The sequence below is a fragment of the Babylonia areolata genome, chromosome 30 (genome assembly GCF_041734735.1).
Source record: "Babylonia areolata isolate BAREFJ2019XMU chromosome 30, ASM4173473v1, whole genome shotgun sequence".
NCBI classification, from domain to species: Eukaryota; Metazoa; Mollusca; class Gastropoda; order Neogastropoda; family Buccinidae; genus Babylonia; species Babylonia areolata.
In genome coordinates, this window is record NC_134905.1 from 14,347,461 (window position 1) to 14,372,460 (window position 25,000).

The 25,000-nt window shown below is 42.0% G+C and overlaps 1 protein-coding gene across 11 annotated transcripts in view; it reads left to right on the top strand.

The window, feature by feature from the left end:
• The window catches only part of LOC143275672 (long-chain-fatty-acid--CoA ligase 4-like), a 93,425-nt gene that overhangs the window by 47,617 nt on the left and 20,808 nt on the right, over positions 1 to 25,000 (top strand). For all 11 annotated transcript variants that reach the window (XR_013053458.1, XM_076579953.1, XM_076579954.1 and 8 more), the window contains 5 exons: positions 15 to 224; positions 6,292 to 6,469; positions 8,624 to 8,730; positions 11,632 to 11,776; positions 12,901 to 12,981. Coding sequence is in view for 10 of the 11 variants with exons in the window: in XM_076579953.1 (XP_076436068.1) it covers positions 15 to 224; positions 6,292 to 6,469; positions 8,624 to 8,730; positions 11,632 to 11,776; positions 12,901 to 12,981 (721 nt within the window). In the remaining variant the exon portion in view is untranslated. The remainder of the gene's footprint in view (positions 1 to 14; positions 225 to 6,291; positions 6,470 to 8,623; positions 8,731 to 11,631; positions 11,777 to 12,900; positions 12,982 to 25,000) is intronic.

Here is a 25,000-nt window from a genome sequence, read left to right on the forward strand (position 1 = left end):
TCTTCCCCCAACAGGCCAAGTCAGTGTCGGGGGAGCCGGCAGGACCATGGCGGTCAGTGGAGGCCATCACGGACCTGACCACCACCCTGTTTCCCGAGTGCGTCACCGTGGATGACCTGTTCGTGCGGGCGGTGCGCATGTACGCGTCCACCCGGTGCCTGGGCACCCGTGAGGTCCTGTGCGAGGAGGATGAGAAGCAGCCCAACGGTCGCGTCTTCAAGAAGGTAAAGAAAGATATTGTGGTCTGTACAGGTTTAACCCCTTGACTGCTGGTTTAAAAATAAAAGATGATTAAAGCCCCCTCCTCCCCCCCCCCCCATCGCCCTTGAAAAAAAAAATGCAGAAAATGTATGGCATTGTATTACTCTTGTTTTTTTTATGTCACAACAGATTTCTCTGTGCAAAATTCAGGCTTTTCTCCAGGAAGAGCACGTAGCTACATTGAGAGCGCCCCCCACACTCCCACCTTTTTTTCTTTTTTTTTTTCGTATTTGTTTCTGCTTGCACTTTTTTTTTGTTTTCCCATCGAAGTAGATTTTTCAGCAGAATTTTCCCAGGGACAACCCTTTTGTTCCTGTGGATTCTTTTACGTGTGTAATTGCATGCCGCACACGGGACCTCGGTTTATCGTCTCATCTGAATGACTAGTGTCCAGACTGCCACTCAAGGTCTAATGGAGGGGGAGAAAATACTGGTGACCGTGGGATTTGAACCAGTGCGCTCAGATTCTCTGGCTTCCCAGGCGGACGCATCACGTCTAGGCCACCACTCTGTTGTTTTTGTTGTTGTGATGACGAGGTTTTGTCGTTTAGGTACTGTTATGTTTGGTGTGTATGTTGAGTGTTGTGTGTGATGTGGTTTTGTGTGTGTGTGTGTGCATACATCAGTTACTGTTTGTGTTTGGTTGGATATTTATGCAAAGTTATGTTTTGTTAAAATAGTCAGTTTGAATGTCAGACCCCTGCCGGAGTCTGCACTAGTTGGGTCACGGTAAGTATGTTATTTAAACGTAATTTTAGATAGAAAATTTCCCTTTTAGTGTTTAAATGCATTTTTTTTTACTCCTTAAGTCTTTCAGTGTGCAACACAGTTGAGCATGTTTTACATAGAAAAGTGCAATATAAATTCAGTGAATTATTTTGAAAAATGGTTGCCGTATTTTCATCATTTTCTTCTTCTCCTCCTTCCTCAGCCCTGTCAATAGCTAGTGGGGTGCCGCACAGAAGAACTGTTCACCCGATCCCCACAAACACAAACATGCGGAATAATCATTTAGAACTGGAAAAAAAAAAAGTGCATCGTATTGAATGGTCAGATTATTCTGTGGTGTTGATGCTGTTCACCAAAACAGATGTGCGATATTCATGATTAAAAAAAAAAAAAAAAAAAACACACCAAAAAATACACATATATGTATTTTATTGATAAGTTAGGCTGGTATGTTGTATATACTGTCAGTATGGTATAGATAGCTTTCAAAATAAAGAAAAAAAGATTATTTGTTGAAATATTTGCACCTGAGTTCATTCAATGAACTATTCGATTCTGGTTGTGCTCCATCATCTGTTCGGGGAACATTGTTCAAAAATGCCAACTGTTACGATTTCACTATATTTTGTTACGCTCGGTTGCAGTTTGTTCGGACGTTACGCCAGTGTCCAAATCGTTCCGACGAGGTCATTTTTAACTATATAGCATGGTCACACGCTTTCCTGTCGTAACATTGCCAAGATGCTCTTGACCTATCACGAGGCGAGGGCAGTCACTACTAACCAAGGTCTCACCTAATGATGCTCAGCTACTCGCGTTTGTGTTGTCATTGAAACAGCATTGAGTGGACCAATCAGCTTGATCGTAGCAGTTACACTGTGTTGCAGGTAGGCCCAAGTGTTTGTATGCCTTATAGATAAAATGTAGGTTTGCTGATGTGGCTCGGAGTCCATACAAGATTCAGAATGCTCCAACCAAATTTCCTGATTGTTCTTACAAACACTTGACAGGGGATGGCCTCTCTCATTGTTGCAGCCATGCTTGTTTGCAGTTTCAGTCACAGCTCAAGATTTGAACACTGCATTTTGTTGACCATTTTTAGGACATGAGGAACATTACTGACAAACGGCAAAGTGAAGAGCCAAACTGAAAAACAATGCGAAAGGAAATGGACAGTCTGTATTTCCCTGTCTGCATTTCCCTTTGTTCCCCTGAATCATGGAGAATGGTGTGCAAAAATGTGTGTGATACAATAGCGCAAAACTCCTTTCCTTCCTTCCTTGGTCCATAAAGTGGAAAAGAAACCTCGCCCCAGCCACTCCACTCCCCTCCCCCCAACCCCCCTCCCATCCCCCTCCCTCTCCCTGCACCCAGAGCTCAACAGACCTTGAAAGAATTGTTTCTTTATCTTTATCGCCTTTGGAATATTCATATTTTAGATGAAACGAATAAGTGAGGTCCCATATGCAGGATGCACTGAGCGTGTGTTTTAAAAGAACCCACAGCAACAAAAGTGTTGTCCTTGGCAAAATTCTGTCCAAAAAAGCTACTTTGATAGTAAAATAAAATCAGTACACTAGGGGACAGAAGAAAATAAAAGGGGGGCACTGTACAGTACAGTATGGTACAATACGATACAACACTATGCAATGTGGTGTGATACGATTCGATAAAGTGTGGTATGATAAGCTGAGATATGACAGAAAACAGTACAGGTACAATGTTTGACTCTGCTGCAATTATTTATTTTAGTCATCTCATAGGCAAGTATGTCATGACATTGTTTTTGATTTTTGCCATTGTTGCTGTTGTCCCTGGTGATTCATCGACAGCATCTATTCAATGCATTGAATGGCTGTGCTCTTGTTACCCATTTTTGTCATGAACATTTAATGTGGGCTTCTTTCAGGAAATAGCAGTTGAAAGTGTTTGAAGTGGTATTGTCTGTTCTGCATCATGTTTCTTCTCAGAAAAGCACACATCCTGAAGGCTTTTCCTGTCATTGTCCGGAGCACACACATCCGTATGAAAGGGCTGTGTGTCATTTTGTAAAATGAAGTACTGACTTGTCAAGTATTCACTCACTCTGAAAGAGACTCACAGATGGTTATATTATAAAGAAGAAAAAACAGAAAGATTGAAAGCCTTGGGAGATGCAGGCCAGTAAAATCAGCCATTAGCAAGGGTTTTTTTCCTTATTTTTGACTCACTTGTGTAAACAAAGTGAGTCTATGTTTTAACCCGGTGTTCGGTTGTCTGTGTGTGTGTGTGTGTCTGTGTGTGTGTGTCCGTGGTAAACTTTAACATTGACATTTTCTCTGCAAATATTTTGTCAGTTGACACCAAATTAGGCATAAAAATAGGAAAAATTCAGTTCTTTCCAGTCATCTTGTTTAAAACAATATTGCACCTCTGGGATGGGAAAAAAAAAAAAAAAAAAAAAAAAAAAAAAAAAATGAAGCCTAATTATATGCAAACTGCATTTACTATTTAGATTTTTTGTATTCTCTAAACTTGGCACTTTGATCTGATATTCTGACCCAACAACAAGAGCAGTCATTATTATCATTTTTTGTTCAAACAGGAGCTGCTTTTGCTAAGCATGGAATTTTTATTTATTTTGCAAACGTTTTGGTGCAGATAGTAAAGAAGGGAAATTACTCTGTAATTAATGCTAGGGGACTTAAGTTATCACAAGTGAGTCTTGAAGGCCTTGCCTCTCTTGTTGTTGATAGTTTTTTTTATTTGTTTTAACGGTCGTTCGTTCACTCAGTGCACTCCCTTCCTCTCAAAAAAGAGAGCAACATATGAAATCAAACATGATTCTCACAAAACATTATTTTTGTCTCATTTGAAGGGACAGAGAGACTGACTGACTGACGCTTTTATTGCACTTTGACACAATCATTGCAAATACCAGTACTTTTCATAATTTCAACAAAATTAATGTACACTGTATAACTAAGTTGAACTGATGGAATTGCAAGAACTTTTGACTGTAACAGAAATTGTTTTGCATGCCTTTAAGTTGTTTGAAGTTATAACTTAAAAAGTAACTGTAAGAGAGAGAGAGAGAGAGAGAGATAGATTTGACTTGATTATATTTATTTTAAGGTCAAAGTCCCATTTGAAGGGCTGTGAACAAATAGGCGCTAATGATTATGGAAGTACGAAAGCAACCAGAGATATAGATACATAACAAAATTGACATTATTCAGAATATAAAACAGCATGGTGCAGTTATCAAGTAGCAACAAGTAAACCTGTTCTCCAAAACAGAGCAATGTCTCTTGGTTTGAACATGTTAATTTCAAGAAACAAGACAAAATACAGCGTTCAATAAAGAGAAAGGACAACTTGAACAGCAACAAGCCAGAGATTATATCATGCTCTTTCATGTGTCACAAACGATCAACAAACGTCTCTGGTTTTAAGTGTTTTGTACAAACACACAGCAAGATTTCTGATGCAACACGGACTTCTTGATGCTAATACCAATGTCATTTTGAAGTCACTAGGATTGTTGTAATACTTTGGAAGTATCGATCTATGTCTTAGATGGTATGAAATGGGACAGGGAAGAATGAAATGAATTTCATTTCCATAGGGACTCGAACTCGAACTCGAATAGTTTAATCAGTATTGGCCATGGCCCCTTCTGAAGGGGGTACAGTATTTGCGAATAATTGACACACATTTTCAGAGTAACTCATTGAAACAGTAATATACTGACAGAAGACATTACAAAAGCAGTTACTTAAATCAGCTAAGCATAATGAAGCGTCTTTTAAAAGCTTTGTATAAATACATACACACATTCCTTACTATTGGTTCTCTTTGAGATGCCATAAGCAACGCAGTCTGGAACAGAGAAGGATCCTGATAATACTTTTGTGGAATATACTTTATACGCAAATCACGATAAACCTGACAACAGAGCAGAAAATGTTTTTCATCTTCATTTTCGTTATTACACAGAGGACACAATAAATTCACACCTGTATGCATTTTATAACGGTTATAATGTACCATGATGTCCGATATACCACATCTAAATCTTGTCATAAAATACCTTATATGTCTGTCAATATCAACAATTCCATAGGGAGAGAGAGAGAAAGAGAGAGACAGACAGACAGCCGGATGTGAGAGGAAGCACTGGCTTACGTGCAGTATCCAGAAATGCCAAGTGTTAAAAAAGAAAAAAAAAGAAATGCCAAGTGTTACGATTTTACCGTGTTGTGTTTCGCTCAATCACAGTTTGTTCCGAGGTTGCGCCAACGTCAAAATTGTTCCGGAGTTCATTTTCGACTAGACAGCATGGTCACATGCTTTCCTGTTGTAAAATTACCCAGATGCTCTAGACCTATCGATCACAAAGCCAGGGCAGTTACTACTAACTTTGGTCTCATGTGATGATGCTCAGCTTACCACATGTGTGCTTACATTGAAACAGCATTGAGTGGACCAATCAGCTTAATCATTTGCCTGAACAAGAGAGAACATGGCTGAATGAAGCCTCAGTCAAACAGCATTGTGCCCGATGGATTGATTAAGCTGTGTATGTTTGCTGATGTGGCTCAGAGATGATGATGATGATGTTTTATTGAAGAAACACATAAGGTTCATTTCAATGGGGAGTTGGGGGATGGGTCATTCAGCGTTTAAAAAAAAACAAAAAAAACCAAACCATTTTCAAGTAGACAGACATTGTCATAAAGCGTAGCAGAGGAGGATAATTCACACTAACAACATGAGCATCAGAATGGAATGCTGTGATGCAAATTGGAAGTCAACTTCAACGTGTACACTTTGAGTGCAGTTTAAAAACTCTATACTTGCAGAAAGCGAGAAAGCTTTGACACGATCTTGTCATCATCAGCTCCCATCAGTACAGGCAAATTATGAGTCTCGGATTCAACTGGAAAGAACTCGTTGCATAAAGCTGCATAAGCTGAACAGACAAACAAAACATGATTTTCATCTTCGATTTCAAGCTTACACATTGGACATAGTATCTGCTGAGGGGATAAATCTGTTCGGTACCAAAACCAATGAGAGAGTTAATGGGTGAAAAGCCAAATCTGAATTGAGCATATGCAATCTTGTAACAGCGTAACTGTTTACAGTCCACATATGGCTCAACCCGTGTGGCTCAGAGAGAGTCGGAGTGTTCCTACCAGATTCAGAATGTTCCTTCCAAATCTCCTGATTGTTCCTTACAAACACTTGACAGGGGTTGGCATCTCTGGGTTTTAGAGGAAGCACTGGCTGGCGTACAGGATGTGTGTTGGGTTGCAGGTGGTGTTGGGAGAGTACCACTGGGAGACTTACGAGGCGGTGTTCACGCGGGTCAGCAACTTTGGCAGCGGCATCCTGGCCCTGGGTCAGAAGCCCCGCTCCAAGCTGGTCATCTTTGCCGAGACGCGGGCCGAGTGGATGATCGCCGCGCAGGCCTGCTTCAAGTACAACTTTCCTGGTCGGCTGCTGTTCATGACTTTTTCCTTTTTTTTTTTCTTTTTCTTTTTCAGTTTCACACAAAGGCATTCATATATGAATACATTACATGTCCACCATTTTATCCACATGTCTACCCTGTTATCTACACCACATGTTCATCACTTTATCCACATGTCTACCCCATTATCCACACCACATGTCCATCACTTTATCCACATGTCTACTCCATTATCTACACCACATGTCCACCATTTTATCCACATGTCCACCATTTTATCCACATGTCTACCCCGTTATCTACACCACATGTCCATTTTATCCACATATCTACCCTGTTATCCACACCACATGTCCATCACTTTATCCACATGCCTACCCCATTATCCATACCACATGACCACCATTTTATCCACATGTCTACTCCATTATCTACACCACATGTCCACCATTTTATCCACATGTCTACCGCATTATCCACACCACATGTCCACCATTTTATCCACATGTCTACCCCATTATCCACACCACATGTCCACCATTTTATCCACATGTCTACCGCATTATCCACACCACATGTCCACCATTTTATCCACATGTCTACCCCATTGTCCACACCACATGTCCACCATTTTATCCACATGTCTACCCATTATCTACACCACATGTCCATCACTTTATCCATATGTCAACACATTATCTACTCAACACATCCACACTTTATCCGTGAATAATATGAATGATGATGATGAAGATATGGATACTTATAAAAATTTTAGTGCATATCCTCAGTCGGAGACCAAGCTCTTAAGCACTTGACAAACACAGGGCCATTTGCACAACAGGCTGCGTACCTGGGTAGAGCTGCCATTGGGGCGCTCATCGTTCGTTTCCTGTGTCATTCAATCAGATTTCAGGTGTGCACACTTACACACTCAGACAGGCATGTAACATTTTACGTGTATGACAGTTTTTGTTTTGTTTTTTGATATACCATGCCATGTAAGAATGCTGACTTGGATTACTCGATCTTTAATGTGCATATTTGATCTTTTGCATGAGTATACACACGAAGGGGGTTCAGGCACTAGCAGGTCTGCACATATGTTGACCTTGGAGATCGGAAAAATCTCCACCCTTTATCCACCAGGCGCTGTTACCGAGATTCAAACCTAGGACCCTTAGATTGAAAGTCCAATGTTTTAACCACTTGACTAAAATATTTCATGTTTATAGCATGTGAGAATTATTTTGTAATACTTGAAAGGCAAGAAACAAAAACAAAAAAAATTGTAGGAAAAGGAAATCACATATACATACTTTCACATACATATAAAAAGAAAAGAATAGAAGGGAGAGGAGAGTTTAAAAAAATGGGGGGAAAAACAGACTGACTGACAGAAAGATGTTGAGCAAAGAACAAACAAACCGTGTTATTACCTCTCTCCCCTGTCAGACACAACTTTCCTGGTGGGCTGGTGTTCATGACATCTTCTTCTTCTTCTTCTGCGTTCACTCGTATGCACATGAGTGGGCTTTTACGTATATGACCGTTTTTACCCCGCCATGTAGGCAGCCATACTCCGTTTTCGGGGGTGTGCATGCTGGGTATGTCCTTGTTTCTATAACCCACCGAACGCTGACATGGATTACAGGATCTTTAACGTGCGTATTTGATCTTCTGCTTGCATATACACACGAAGGGGGTTCAGGCACTAGCAGGTCTGCACATATGTTGACCTGGGAGATCGTAAAAATCTCCACCCTTCACCCACCAGGCGCCGTCACCGTGATTCGAACCCGGGACCCTCAGATTGACAGTCCAGCGCTTTAACCACTCGGCTATTGCGCCCGTCGTTCATGACATCAATGTTGTTGTTGTTTTCAGTGTGTCCCTCATCGGTTTTTTGTGCCCCAGAATTGCCCACAGAATGTTTCAGCGCTTGTAGCTTTGAGAGGTGTTTGATTGGCTAAAAGCGGACCGGACAAGACGGGTCGTCTTTTCACCGTTAGCCGTGCGAAATTTGGCCAAGCAGAGCAAACCGATAGGCCTAGTTTGCATCAGTTTGACATGGTAAGTATATTTATCACCAACCATATAGTATAATACAAACTCCTCCTTTTTATTGTTCTCTACATTTCGATGATATGATGATGATGTGTGTGTGTGTTTCAGTGGTCACGCTGTATGCCACACTGGGCCAGGAGGCCATCATTCATGGCATCAGCGAGACAGAGGTGACCCACGTCATCACCAGTCAGGACCAGCTCAGCAAGTTCGATGTCAGTTGTGTGTGTGTGTGCGGGTGTTGGGTGGGGCGGAGGGTTATTGGGGTGGGGTGGAGAGAATGTTGGCAGGGGTGGGGGTTATATGGGCGGGTGTCTGTGTGTTTAGTACTAAGTTGGAAAAAAAAAAGGTTAAAAGTCCCATAGACTTTTGCAGGACCAACTCAGCAAGTTCGATGTCGTTGTGTGTGGGAGGGGGGAGGGGGGGGGGGGAGTTCAGGGTGTGGGTGGGTGTCTATGTGTCTTGTACCAGTAGTTAAAAAGTATTTTTAAAAATACAAAATACAAATGAGTTACAGGTTGCATAGACTTTCATGGCCCGTGGAGTTCTTATTGTTACAAAAAAAACCGAAAAGGTTTAAAGGTCCCAAAGACTTCTATGGCACTGTGGCTGCCATTTTGACCTTTTCCTAATGGAAGTGAGGTATCCCATTCACGCCTGTGTGGAGTGAAGGAAATCGGAGCAAAGTGCCTTTCCCAAGGACACAACACCAAGCTGAAATGAGGCCTCGAACTCTGGTCACTGGTGAACACTGTGTGAAAAGTCTGTGCCTAACCTACGCTGCCGTGGTGTCTGCTGGTACTGATAGTAGTAGGAGTCGTTAGTTTTACGTCTCTCCCATTTTTCAGTGACATTAGCTGAAGAATAAAAAGTTGTCGGTATGCGTAGGAAGGAGGGAGTGTGGGTGGTAAAGATTAGATGGATGTTAGCCTGCACATCTGTCTGTGTGTGTGCACGTACATGCGTTTGTGTGTATACATGTATGTATGTGTGTGTACTTCTTTTTCTTCTTCTGCATTCGTGGGCTGCTGCTCCCACGTTCACTCGTATGTGCGCGAGTGAGTTTTTTATGACCGTTTTTACCCTGCCATGTAGGCAGCCATACTCCGTTTTCGGGGGTGTGCATGTTGGGTATGTTTTTGTTTCCATAACCCACCGAACACTGACATGGATTACAGGATCTTTAACGTGCGTATTTGATCTTCTGCTTGCATATATACACACGAAGGGGGTTCAGGCACTAGCAGGTCTGCACATATGTTGACCTGGGAGATTGGAAAAATCTCCACCCTTTACCCACCAGGCGCCGTTACTGAGATTTGAACCCAGGACCCTCAGATTGAAAGTCCAACGCTTTAACCATTCGGCTATGGCGCCCGTCATTTGTGTGTACAGGTGTGGATATGTTGATGTGTCGCATGAATGGAGGGTAGATGTGTTATGTGTTTGTGAGTGTATACGATTAAAAGAAAACAGATTTGAGAAAAGTATGGGACAAAATGAAGGGTAAAAATGTTTTTTTGTGGATAGAGGGTGGATGTGTGTGGATAATGGAACAGACAAAAAAGGTGACAAATGCATTACCTCACCAGAAGCAACTCAAAATTCCTACCGTGCTCCCGCATTCCAACAAGAACACACGTTCATAATAGACATACGCTTGCCCATGATGGGGTGGACTTGTGTCGTGCATAATGGATGGATGTAGTATGTGGATAATGGAAGAGAGGTAGATATGTCGTGTGTATAAAGGGTATATTATGTTTGGTGTGGATAATGGAATGGATATGCGGTGTGGATAATGGGGTAGATATATCATGTCGATTATTGAACAGGGGTCTATGTGTTGCATGGATGATATGGATATGCGTCCTTTGGATTATGTTGGAAGATATGTTGTGTGGATAAATAAAGGGTAGATATGTCCTGTACATACGATAAAGTGGGGGACGTGTGGTGTGGATAATGAGGTAGACATGTGGATAAAATCGTGGTCATGTGGTGTGGATAATGGGGTAGACATGTGGATAAAGTGATGGACATGTGGTGTGGATAACAAGGTAGACATGTGGATAAAGTGATGGACATGTTGTGTAGATAATGGGGTAGACATGTGGATAAAATGGTGGACATGTGGTGTAGATAATGGGGTAGACATGTGGATAAAATGGTGGACATGTGGTGTAGATAATGGGGTAGACATGTGGATAAAGTGATGGACATGTGGTATGGATAATGGGGTAGACATGTGGATAAAATGGTGGACATGTGGTGTAGATAATGGGGTAGACATGTGGATAAAGTGATGGACATGTGGTATGGATAATGGGGTAGACATGTGGATAAAATGGTGGACATGTGGTGTAGATAATGGGGTAGACATGTGGATAAAGTGATGGACATGTGGTTTGGATAATGGGGTAGACATGTGGATAAAATAGTGGACATGTGGTGTAGATAATGGGGTAGACATGTGGATAAAGTGATGGACATGTGGTATGGATAATGGAGTAGACATGTGGATAAAGTGATGGACATGTGGTGTGGATAATGGGTTGACATGTGGATAAAGTGATGGACATGTGGTGTGGATAATGGAGTAGACCTGTGGATAAAATGGTGGACATGTGGTGTGGATAATGGGGTAGACATGTGGATAAAATGGTGGACATGTGGTGTGGATAATGGGGTAGACATGTGGATAAAGTGATGGACATGTGGTGTGGATAATGGGGTAGACATGTGGATAAAGTGATGGACATGTGGTGTGGATAATGGGGTAGACATGTGGATAATGGGGTAGACATGTGGATAAACTGGTGGACATGTGGTGTGAATAATGGGTAAGTGTGTTGTGCATAATAAGTACCGGTATATATGTGGATAAAGTGGTTGACATGTGGTGTGCCTAATGGATGGATGTGTCATTTTGATAATGGAAGAAGGGTAGATATGTCATGTGGGTAATGGAAGAGGGGTAGATACGTCATGTGGATAATGGAAGAGGGGTAGATATGTCGTTTGGATAATGGAAGAGGGGTAGACATGTCATGTGGATAAAAGGTTGGTGGTGGGTAGATCTACACGTGGATGATGTGGTGATGGTGGTGTCGCAGGGTGTGTTGGAGCGGATGCCGCTGGTGACCCACCTGGTGGTGATGGGCACGGGGGGCAGGAAGCCGACCCTGAAGAACAAGCCTGACAGGGTCACCCTCCTCACCATGGAGGACGTGGAGATGGAGGGGGCCAAGCCCGACAACAGTGAGCAGGGGGGGGGGGGGGGGGGGGGGCACAGTACAATTGCATGCACACTCTCACACACGCACAAACACATACACACACATTCACCGTTAAGACAATCGTGTGGAATACAATATTTACAGAAACAGATTCTTAACTCATTCTACTCCACATACATTTTAACTTGTACAATTGATCACTCCATCTGTGGAACCAGGTATGAGTATTCTCGTATCAGCGCACTTCTTATTTCGTTTATTCTTGCTTGGTACAGTTGGCATTCAAAACTGAACCAATTTACAGATTTCAGAAGCATGAAAATTAGACTTTGTTTGACGGATTAAATCCACGATTCTCAATTGATTTTCGCTGTTTTAGTGAACCATCCTGTTTCTTTCTGCGGTAGTCTCATGTAGTGCTGGTCCAGGGGAGTTGTTGCAGGCAGGTAGCAGTGGTGTGAAATGAGTTAAAAGGCATATGACGTCCAAGTGCCAAGCCCAGCCAGTTTGTTTTTTTTACCTTACAAACAGTACAGCCAAGGCTGGCGAAATTCGTCCAGGAACTGTTTCTCTTCGTAATATGTTTGTATTGTACTGTGTCTTATAAACCTTAAGGTATTATTACAATAAAGTGTTCTGTTGGTTCTGTACTTTTTCTTTTCTGTTCTGTTCTATTCTATTCGATTCTATTCACACACACACACACACACACTCATGGAAGAAGTAGATGTGGATCAATAAAACACTGATATGTGGAGCCATTACAGTACAAATATGTCATGTGCCTGTGAATATGTAACAAAGAAAGCCCATTGGATGTGTGCTTTACAGTTTGGACCCCAGTTAACACTGATATCTGGAGCCATAGAATACAAATGTATCATGTGCCTGTGAATATGTAACAAGAAAGCTCATTGGATGTATGTGTGTTACAGTTCGAACCCCAGTCAACACTGTTATGTGCAGCCATAGAATAAAAATATGTCATGTGCCTGTGAATATGTAACAAGAAAGCCCATTCGATGTGTGTTACAGTTCAAACCCTAGTCAACACTGTTATGTGCAGCCATAGAATACAAATATGTCATATGCCGTTTGTGAATATGTAACAAGAAAGCCCATTGGACATGTGTGTGTGTGTCACAGTTCGAACACCGGTCACCAAGCCAACCCGAAAGGACATCGCTGTCATCATGTACACCAGTGGCTCCACGGGACTTCCGAAAGGTAAGGGCTACCGCACCGCGCTTGTTGATTGATTTTCTTCTCTCCCCACCTTTGTTTTTTTTTTTTTTTTACGCTGCTGTCATTTTTGCTGTACAATGCCCACCGCTCGTCTCTTTCTGTTCCGCCCTGCAGGTTTACGGGACGAAAGATTTTCTTCGCTCCCCACTTTTTTTTCTTTTTTTTATGCTGCTGTCTTCTTGCTACAAGGCTCGTCCCTCTGTGCTGCCCTGTAGATTACAGAACTGAGGCTTGGGCCTGTCACTGCTTTCGTGTACAGTTCTGGCTTGGACTTTTCTGTTTGTTGTTGTTGTTGTTGTTGTTTTGAATAGCCAGTCGTGTCAGACTATGGCTATCAGAACAACAGTGGAGGCAGCCAGCCTCATCAGGAGTTTGTCATCAATGCTGATTGAGTACTTTCGTTGAAAGGAGAGTAAAGAGGGTGTGCGTGGGTGGAAGCGGGGGCGGGGGGGATGAAGAGGGTTGTGGGTGTGGGTGTGAATGGAATACAATTTATTATTACTGAAGGAAGGGAGGGATGAAAAAAAAAAAAAGTTATTCAAAGAGGGTATCGGTATAAGTACACAAACTTAATTTCATCCGTTCTGGACAAGTACAAACAAATCAGAGGTATAAAACAAGAAAATAAATAAAATCCCTAATACAGCCCGTACACCATCAAAGTTAACCCCTTCACCGCTGAACCTCAGTGAAAGTAAAATAAGATCAGCATGGCATTGAAAAAAAAAAGGGGGGGGGGGGGGGGGGCTGGTTACTATTTTTTGTGGTATGTTGTAAGTTGTGTGACTCATTTTGCTGTAGAAAAGTACTGCAGTCTAAAGAGGAAAATTTTCGAAATAAAGAAAGATGACAGAAATACTGGCCTGTAAACTAGATCGTGACAGAACTTCACTGACGAGCTTACATGTCAGCAAGGAGAGACAGAGGTAATGCCCTGAAACACTGAAGCCAAAAGGACAGACAGTGGTGGGTCAGTGTGCAAAAACACTGAAGCCAAAAGGACAGACAGTGGTGGGTCAGTGTGCAAAAACACTGAAGCCAAAAGGACAGACAGTGGCGGGTCAGTGTGCAAAAACACTGAAGCCAAAAGGACAGACAGTGGGGGGTCAATGTGTAAAAACACTGAAGCCAAAAGGACAGACAGTGGTGGGTCAGTGTGCAAAAACACTGAAGCCAAAAGGACAGACAGTGGGGGGTCAATGTGTAAAAACACTGAAGCCAAAAGGACAGACAGTGGGGGGTCAGTGTGCAAAAACACTGAAGCCAAAAGGACAGACAGTGGTGGGTCAGTGTGCAAAAACACTGAAGCCAAAAGGACAGACAGTGGTGGGTCAATGTGCAAAAACACTGAAGCCAAAAGGACAGACAGTGCCAAAAGGACAGACAGTGGTGGGTCAATGTGCAAAAACACTGAAGCCAAAAGGACAGACAGTGCCAAAAGGACAGACAGTGGTGGGTCAATGTGCATAAACACTGAAGCCAAAAGGACAGACAGTGGTGGGTCAGTGTGCAAAAACACTGAAGCCAAAAGGACAGACAGTGCCAAAAGGACAGACAGTGGGGGGTCAGTGTGCAAAAACACTGAAGCCAAAAGGACAGACAGTGGCGGGTCAGTGTGCAAAAACACTGAAGCCAAAAGGACAGACAGTGGGGGGTCAATGTGTAAAAACACTGAAGCCAAAAGGACAGACAGTGGTGGGTCAGTGTGCAAAAACACTGAAGCCAAAAGGACAGACAGTGGGGGGTCAATGTGTAAAAACACTGAAGCCAAAAGGACAGACAGTGGTGGGTCAATGTGCAAAAACACTGAAGCCAAAAGGACAGACAGTGGTGGGTCAATGTGCAAAAACACTGAAGCCAAAAGGACAGACAGTGGTGGGTCAGTGTGCAAAAACACTGAAGCCAAAAGGACAGACAGTGCCAAAAGGACAGACAGTGGTGGGTCAGTGTGCAAAAACACTGAAGCCAAAAGGACAGACAGTGACAGAAAGCAAACCCAGATGTGAGCAAGAAAGGAGAGGAGGAGGAATTTTTGTTTAATGTCCCGTCACACATATCGGTGATTGAAGACATTTTGTTAAAGTATTTATGAATACATCTGAGTATTATCGGTTAGAAGGGGTGGGAGATGTGGATGAATGGAGGGTTGGGGGGAACTGGGCAAATGAGGGTAAAAATGTGGGTGAAATTTGGAAGAAAAAAACACACCTCTAAATACAGTTACAGGAAATTACTTAATGGACTTCGTAAAAGAGAAGTCGTTAAACTGACAAGCGAAACAACTGATAATGAATGCAAAAAGTCAACATCAACGTTCTCAGTCACTTGTGAAGACACACTTTCGTGTACAAAAGGCTTCATCAAGCTACAGTGAAAAATTATATGCTCAATTGTCTGGTTACTAAAGCATATGCACTTGACATTAGAACAATACTTGGTCCGTAATGAATTTGATAATAGTCTGAGAGCTAAACTCAGAACTGGTCTGCGAATTGGACCAAAGCCTGAGAGAGTCAACTGACGAGGAGATAAAATGTACAGAATGTTATTGTTTTAGCTGAATATGGAACCATTTCCCTGCTTTGAGCCGTCACATACGCACGCGCACACACACACGCACGCACACACACGCATGCACGTATACACACACACACACACACACACACACAGCAAAACAAAGCAAAAACACAGGAAAAAGCACATCAGCAGTTTGAATTGTTCAGACTGAACGACACAATCGTGGAGGAAAATCTTCCTCTCATTCGTCAGAAGGACATCCCAGCATCCCAGTCTCCACGATGAAGGCAGCTGTATGCTGCAGGTCCTCCACATAGCTGTGGATAATGTCCTCCATCATTATTTGTATTTGTATTTCTTTTTATCACAACAGATTTCTCTGTGTGAAATTTGGGCTGCTCTCCCCAGGGAGAGTGCGTCGCTGTATAACAGCGCCACCCATTTTTTTGTATTTTTTCCTGCGTGCAGTTTTATTTGTTTTTTCAAAGTGGATTTTTTTCTGCAGAACTTTGCCAGGAACAACCCTTTTTTTGCCGTGGGTTCTTTTACGTGCGCTAAGTGCATGCTGCACACAGGACCTTAGTTTATCATCTCATCCAAATGACTAGCGTCCAGACCACCACTCAGAGTCTAGTAGAGGGGGAGAAAATATCGGCGGCTGAGCCGTGATTCAAACCAGCGCGCTCAGATTCTCTCACTTCCTAGGCGGACGTGTTACCTCTAGGCCATCACTCCATGAAGATGGATTAGCAACAAAAATTGTTTTAGTCAAAAAACAGACAGACAAAGCAGGGTTGCAGTGGGGATTCATTCAAACCCTTCTGAGAAAAGAATTTGGACAGTGCTACAACAACTTGCTGTACATGGCAGTGCTTGGCTGGAGACATGTATACATTGCATGCAAGCTTGCTCATGCATGAACCCCCAGCACCCCCCTAAAAAACAAAGAATGTGCCTTATTCTTCAGCCCCATCATAAATGTACATGTGAACATTGTGTCACCATACATACATGTCTCCTAGTTTCCTGTGATGCGCTGCTGACGTTGCATTTGCTTCATGCCTGACAGACCTTTGGCTACTGGTAGATAGATGCCTGGGCTTTGGATATATATATATATATATATATATATATATTACTGTATTGTAGTTCTTCTTTCGTCACAAGAGATTTCTCTGTGTGAAATTCAGGTTGCTGTTCTCAGGTAGAGTGTGTTGCTACAGTGCAGCACCACCCTTTTTTCTTTTTTTTTTCTTTTTTTCTTTTTTCTTCTGCCTGCAAGTATATGTGTTTTCATATCGGAACAGAAAATGATTCTGGCACTAGCAGGTCTGCGCATCTGTTGACCTGAGACATGGGAAAAATCTCCACCTGTTACCCGTCAGGAGGCATAACCATGAATCGAACCCAGGACTCACAGATCGAAAGTCCAGCGCTTTAACCACTGGGCTGTGCGCCTGTCAAACACTGAAATGTATCGATAGATGATTGACGAAAGGAGCGAACGAAGATCTGTGAGGGGCAGGGTTGCTGGTTGTTGATGTGGCTTGACCACCTTGGTTTTTGTTGGGTTTTTTTTGTTGGGGTGTGGGGGGTTGGGGTGTTTGTTGGTTTTGGGTTTTTTGTTGTTTTTTTCCTTCACCAACATATCCTTGGCGGCTGCATCGCAAGATTTCTTGTGGTGTACGTTAGTTGCTCACTTTGTTTGTGGCATTGTTTTTTTCTTCGTGGTATTCTCACTTCATAGTTGTGGGGTTTTTCTGCTTCCCAAATGTAGAGGGTTTATATTTATTTGTTTTTTTTTTTTTTTTCTTCTTAATTCTTAAAATCAGTATATGCTTTGAAAATGGCTTTGTCCTGAACTAGTACTGTAGAATTGTGAAGGAATATATATATATATATACCAATGCATAAGCTTACTTTGATAATGGACGCAGGGGAAAGAGCGTTTGAAACTTTTGTTTCACGGTTGCTGTGTTGTGGGATATATGGCATTATCCTGTTAATGTCTTTTGTTGAAATGTTATGGTAAGAGAGAAAAAAAAGAAAAAAAGTAATCAAGGCGAAGGTGAATAGGAAAGCAAATTTTTTTTCTCCTTTCTTTCTTTCTTCTTTCTTTTCTTTCTTTCATTTTTTTGTTTTTGTTTTTGGTTGTTGTTTTTTGTTTGTTTGTTGTTTCTCTCTCCCTGTTTTATCTGACTCTTTTTCTTTTTGATTCTCTCCCCTCCAATCGTCCTGTAGGGCGACGGCGCACCGGTTCAATTTATACTTTCCGCCCCCTGCCATACGCTGGTATGTTTGCTTCCTGCAGTGTTTTGTGTGTGCAGCTTCGTTGGTTTTTTTTTTGGTTTTTTTTTTGGTTTTGTTTTCTTTCTTTCAGCTTTTGCGTAACCTGTTCTTTATTTCCTTTTTTTTAAAAACAGCAGCAAATGTTTGCGTAGGGTTGTCATGGCTGTGATGTGTGTTGCTTGTGTGTTGATTGCAGACTGTAGGTAACGGGAGATGTATTTTTTGTTTAGGTTGCCTAATTTTTTGTTTTTTTGTTTTTCGGGGGGATGGGGGAATTGATATCCGGGATTTTTAATCTGTGTTGTCGGCTTCCCAATCCGCAATTACTGGCGTCTACAGGTTGGCTTTTATATGTACGATACGGATCGTTTTTAACCATGGCATTTGAAGCAGCTGTATTCTGTTTTCGGGGTGTTGTAAGTCAAAAATGTAAGGTGAAAAGATGTAGTAGGAAGTTTCCTCTACTCAGAATCGAAAGTGCAGGAAACTTTCTGTGTATATCCATAATCAGAGAATCTGTAGTAATGAATGAGATGATGCAGTCTATTGATTGATTGATTTCCTGGTTTCAGTCAGTGTGGGCTATTGATGATTGATTGATTGATTTCCTGGTTTCAGTGAGTGTGGGCTATTGATGATTGACTGACTGATTGATTTCCTGGTTTCAGTCAGTGTGGGCTATTGATGATTGACTGACTGATTGATTTCCTGGTTTCAGTCAGTATGGGCTGTTGATGATTGATTGATTGATTGATTTCCTGGTTTCAGTGAGTGTGGGCTATTGATGATTGACTGACTGATTGATTTCCTGGTTTCAGTCAGTGTGGGCTATTGATGATTGACTGACTGATTGATTTCCTGGTTTCAGTCAGTATGGGCTGTTGATGATTGATTGATTGATTGATTTCCTGGTTTCAGTCAGTGTGGGCTATTGATGATTGATTGATTGATTTCCTGGTTTCAGTCAGTGTGGGCTATTGATGATTGACTGACTGATTGATTTCCTGGTTTAGGTCAGTGTGGGCTGTTGATGATTGATTGATTGATTGATTTCCTGGTTTCAGTCAGTGCAGGCTATTGATTGACTGATGACTGAGAAAGGTGGCAGAATGGTTAAGGTGCTCAACTGCCAATATATAGAGTCCATGAGGGCCTGGGTTCGAATCCCTCTCTCATCCTTTCTCCCTTGTTCGATTGGAAAATCAAACTGAGAGCGTCTGGTCAGTTGTATGAGATGATGAACCCAAGTTCCTGTATGCAGCATACGCTTGGCGCACTGAAAAAGAGCCCACGGCAACAAGACTTGTCCTCAGGCAAAAGAAATCCACTCTCATAAGTACACATATATATAGGCATGCACTCGATGCCTGGCTAAGCGTTTTGGGTTATGTTGCTGGTCAGACATCTGCCTAGCGTGTGTAGTTTTGCGTAAATGGATATGTCTGAACGCAGTTATTCTTCTTCTTCTGCGTTCACTCGTATGCACACGAGTGGGCTTTTACGTGTATGACCGTTTTTTACCCCGCCATGTAGGCAGCCATACTCCGTTTTCGGGGGTGTGCATGCTGGGTATGTTCTTGTTTCCATAACCCACAGAACGCTGACATGGATTACAGGATCTTTAACGTGTGTATTTGATCTTCTGCATGCATATACACACGAAGGGGGTTCAGGTACTAAGCAGGGCTGCACATATGTTGACCTGGGAGATCGTAAAAATCTCTACCCTTTACCCACCAGGCGCCGTCACCGTGATTCGAACCCGGGACCCTCAGATTGACAGTCCAACGCTTTAACCACTCGGCTATTGTGCCTGTCTGTACGCAGTTATGCCTCCTTGAGATACTGAAAACTGAAAAAACTGAAGCTGTATTGTAATGTATCATATGCATTCAAGTTTGACATACCATGCACAAAGAAGCTGATGGCTGTTAAAGTCTTTGGAACCCTCAGTCTTTAAACCTTTTGTTATAATTGAGCCTCGTCAGTGTCTCAACACAGGGCATGTGCATTGGCTGTGTCTGCTTGAGTAATCCATGACACAGTTGTTGTTTTTTTGTGGCATGTAAATGTGTTAGCATGACAGATTGTTCCTGTCTGCCCTGATATGTGAGCTAAAGGCATGGTTTGTGGTATTGGTCCTGTGTGAGCTGAATTTGTGATTAATCTCTAACCCCGCGCATGCCAGCTGCCCAGAAATCTCAGTGTGAAAAAAAAGAAGACAACTGATAAACAAAACAGAAACAAAAAAGGAAAAAAAAATCTATATTTTGACTTAATAAACAACCAAAAAACCCTACCTAATGAAGGCTTTGGGAGAAGGAAGTGTTTTATTCGTTATGAAAATACACACTGTAGGCTTTGTGCTTAGATTTCTGTTATTACCTTTTTGACCACCTTTCTGATCCATGTAATTCCAGTTGTTCCCGACGTTGACTTAACACACTGACTTCACTATTTCAGACTACAAATACCCTGTTTGTACATCAGGCGTTTACTGGGTACTCCGGCCTTTGAGAGAGGCCAGTCCCTTATTTCCTGTTTCACCCAAAAGTACTAGCTGGGCGTTTACTGGATGTGTTACAAGTCTCTCGTTAATCTCTCATGATATCGGTATGTTAATCCAGTCTTGAGAGTTTTGAATTCTGATGCAGAGAATTGTTTAGCAGCATATCGGTGACTGGTATTGACTTGGATAACTGAATGTCCATTTACAGAGCTACAGTTCTTTGCAAACCTTGATAAAAACAAAAGGAGAAAAAACACAACAAAACATGGTGACCACTGAAACAAGACGCTGCATCATGGAGTGATGCACCTGGGTTTTTCAGTGACACATCAGTCATGATGCACCCGGGTTTTTCAGTGACACATCAGTCATGATGCACCCGGGTTTTTCAGTGACACATCCATCATGATGCAGCTGTGTTTTTCAGTGACACATCCATCATGATGCACCTGGGTTTTTCAGTGACACATCAGTCATGATGCACCCGGGTTTTTCAGTGACACATCAGTCATGATGCACCCGGGTTTTTCAGTGACACATCAGTATGATGCACCTGGGTTTTTCAGTGACACATCCGTCATGATGCACCTGGGTTTTTCCACTGACACATCAGTCATGACGCACCTGGGTTTTTCAGTGACACATCAGTCATGATGCACCCGGGTTTTTCAGTGACACATCAGTCATGATGCACCCGGGTTTTTCAGTGACACATCAGTCATCATGCACCCGGGTTTTTCAGTGACACATCAGTCACGATGCACCTGGGTTTTTCAGTGACACATCAGTCAACCTCTCATGAAAGTTTTCTGTTGTTTTTCTCTTTTCTTTTTCATTTTTTAATTCTTAGATCTAAAGCTATGCTGATTTGTAAAGCAACACTATCACAAATAAGAAACAGGATAATCATTATTTCATGGGGTTTTTGTTTGTTTATTTGCTTTTTGTTTTTGTTTTTTTACGAAGTGGTGGGTAAGGGGTGTAAGTATTTCACACTATTCACAGTTTTAACCCAGAATGGGGATTAGGCTTTGACTACAGGTTGGACATTCACATGGTGGGTTCACAGTAGTTGTGTCAGTGAAAAGGTGGCTGCCTTGAGATGAAAGATTGATGTGTGAGTCTGACGCTGCTGCTTTGCATGTTGTTTGACACACATTAAATCAGAGCTTCTAACCTGCTGTCAGTAGGCAAAACAGTCTTGTACTTGGAAGAATAATGCCCTGTGATGGTTACGTTTACTCTCTGCTTCTCATATTGTGTGACGTAATTGTTTAAAAAGATGATTTAGTTGTTCAGAATTGAATTGTCGTTTTTGTTTAACATGACTGTTTTAAGATGTGTTGTGCAGTATTGTGACTTGTTTTTTTTGTGTGTGTGTGTGGCTGTCTTTAGTTACTTTCAGGTGTTGAGTGTTGGTTTTCATTTTGTCTTTCATTGTGTATTGAAGTCTCTGCAAAGAAGGCATTAGATTCTCAGAATTACAATTTAGCCCCAATATGCTTAAAAGGATTCAGTTTTGTAGAAAGTTTATGCTTGATTTTTTTTCTTATTTAGATAGAAGTTTTCTTTTACATGTTGGTGTTGTTTGTGAACTTTTGAAATGTGAGGTCAAGTACTGTTTGGTGTTTTTAGATATTCCTGTTCCTGTGTTTTGTGGTAAATAGGTGGGTGTGACAGCATTGACAATACCGATGATTCTTTATTTGACAACGGTGAAAGTACTTGCGCATGCAAGTCATTTTTCACACCTTTCATTGCTACCCTACCAGTACAACAGTTGTTGCACTGGGCTTAAAAATCCACATTGCAATGCATAGCTGAAACGTTTGAAGCACCGGACTTTCCATCTGCAGGTCTTGGCTTCGATTTCCAACAGTACCAGGTTGATTAAGACCCACGATTTTTCTGATCTTTGGAGTCAGCAGATGTGCATGTGTGCACACCTCCCACCGTTTTCCCCTACAGATCCCATTATCCTTGTCAGGCTTCAGTGAGCGAAGGAGAATTCCAGTTTTCCTTGAAAGAATTATGACAGATGCACTTGAAGGAACAGTCAGCATTGGTGGCAGAACAATCACAAACCTGCGTTTTGCTGATGATATAGACGGACTCGCAGGCTCAGAACAAGAACTGGAGAACCTGGTCAGGCAACTAGACAGATCCGCCACAGCTTACGGCATGGAAATCAGTGCAAACAAAACAAAACTGATGACAAACAATGACAATGGCATCCAAACTGACATCATTGCCAACGGAGAAAAGCTTGAAACCGTGAAGAATTTCAAATACCTTGGAGCAATAGTTTCAGATGAGGGGTCCAAGCCTGAAGTATTAGCCAGAATTGCAATGACAGCTGCAACACTAGCCAAATTGAACACCATTTGGAAGGACAAGGCAGTCAAGCTCAGCTCAAAGATAAGACTCATGCGTTCCCTTATCTACTCAGTTCTCCTGTATGCTTGTGAAACATGGACCCTTACAGCAGAATTAGAGAAGAGGATTCAGGCCTCAGAAATGAGATGCTTCAGAAGACTGCTTGGCATCTCTTACAAAGACCACATAACCAATGAGGAAGTCAAAAACAGAATAAGGCAAGCCATTGGTCCCTATGAAGATCTTCTCACCACCATCAAGAGGCGCAAATTAAAATGGTTCGGCCACGTAACAAGAGGAGAGGGGCTTGCCAAGACAGTGCTCCAGGGAACAGTCAGAGGAGGAAGGAAGAGAGGAAGACAGAAGAAGAGATGGGAAGACAACATCACAGAATGGACAGGATTGAAGCTGAGCGAGGCGGTCAAATGTGCGAAAGACAGGGATGGATGGAGAGGACTGGTTGACAGGTCATCTGTAGCGCCCCAACGGCACCCGCCATGGGGCAGCTGAGCTGAGCTGAGCTGAACAGGTCTGAAGAGAGGAATCTGCTTCTCTCAGCTGGAGGGAGCAGGGACTGGGTAGGGGGGCTGGAGGGGAGCTGGAAGGGGGAGAGTGGAGGGAGAGGGGTGGAGGTCTTGGCCTCTCCCCCACTCCCATAATCCTCCTCCTCCTGCCTTCAGCTCATTTGATTTTTGCGGATGTTTGTGTGGGATATTTGTGTGGATGTTTGCGTGGGATGTTTGTGTAGGATATTTGTGTGGATGGGATGTTTGTGTGGATGTTTGTGTAGATGTTTGCATGGATGTTTGTGTGGGATATTTGTGTAGAAGTTTGTGTAGATGTTTGTGTGGGATGTTTGTGTAGATGTTTGCATGGCTGTTTTGTGTGGGATATTTGTGTAGCTGTTTGTGCAGATGTTTGTGCGTGTGTCTGTTTTTTTCTTCATGTCTGTGTTTGGTTCTGAAGCTGTTTTCTTTCTCCCAGCACTTAAATGTCTCTTTGTAAATGTTGTGAACAGATGAATTGATAATGTCCTTTTTTTTCTCTCTCTTTCTTTCTTTCTTTCTTTTAGAACAGTGTCAGAAATCAGATTTATTGAAGGAATTTAATGTTCCTGCTGTGGGAAGTTGAACGAATTATCTACTTAAAGCTTTTTGTGTACATGTGTGTTCTGGTGTACATGTATTATGTAATGTACACGTCATGTCCTGGTTTTTTTTATGCATGGAATAGAAATCAGGTCTTTTACGTTGTTGTGGTGTAGTTGTGATCATCCTTGTGGCATGCAGAGTGGTGTTTGTGGACTGTTCCTCCCTTCTTCCCCAGTTGTGCTCACTGAGTTTGAAAGAAAGTGAATGTGCATATAATATTTATAGGGTTTAACACACATGTGTACTGTTATTACAGTATTACTGTATGATCAGATGTTAGCCTGTACTGTTCAAAAGTGTAAGTGAATGTGTATGTAATATTTATAGAGTTTAACATGCATGTGTATTGTTATTACAGTGTTACTGTATAATCAGATGTTAGCCTGTACAGTTCAAAAGTGTACCTGATAAAACAGTGTGTATAATGCTGGTAAAGATGGTTCCTCGCTATAATGATAATGATAACACAATGATAACAGTATGCATGACTCTTGAAGTAAGTAAGCACTTACTTCTGTATTCAGAGAGACTAGCAGTTTTTGTCCAGGTGTCTGTCTCTCATTTTCTTTGTCCAGGCAAAGCAGTTTCTGTGCGGATGTAGTGATAATAGAAATGATGTGAATAAATCTGTCTTTGTGTCTGTCTGTCTGTCTGTCTGTCTATCTGTCTTTCATGCTGTCACACACAAAGGCATTCATGCTCTCTCGTATGCATGCATGCACACACAGGACAGAAGTTTGTGTTGATGCTCACATGTTGCTCAAACCTCGTTTTCAAAATATATGTAGGGGCTGCTTAGTCCTTGCTGTTTTGTTGACAGCATAGTTGAATTTCATTCTGAAAAATGTATTCCTTTTGTCCCTTTCTTTTTGTTGTTGTTGTTGTTGTTGCGAGAATGGTCATCTGGTTTCTGACATCTGTGGTCACAGCTGATAATGGGAAACAAATCCTTCAGCTTTGGATTAATTGCTCCCCTTTAATTTAAATGATTGTTCCCCATCAAAGTCGAAGGTTTTGTTCCCCCCCGTTGAAGGTTTTGTTTCCCATTAAAGCCAGTGGGGATTAAAACTTTTGATAACTTTAATGGGAACAAAGTCTAAGTTGTTTTTTTTTGTGTGTGTGTTTTTTTTTTTTTTTTTACTGTAATGAAGAACAACAT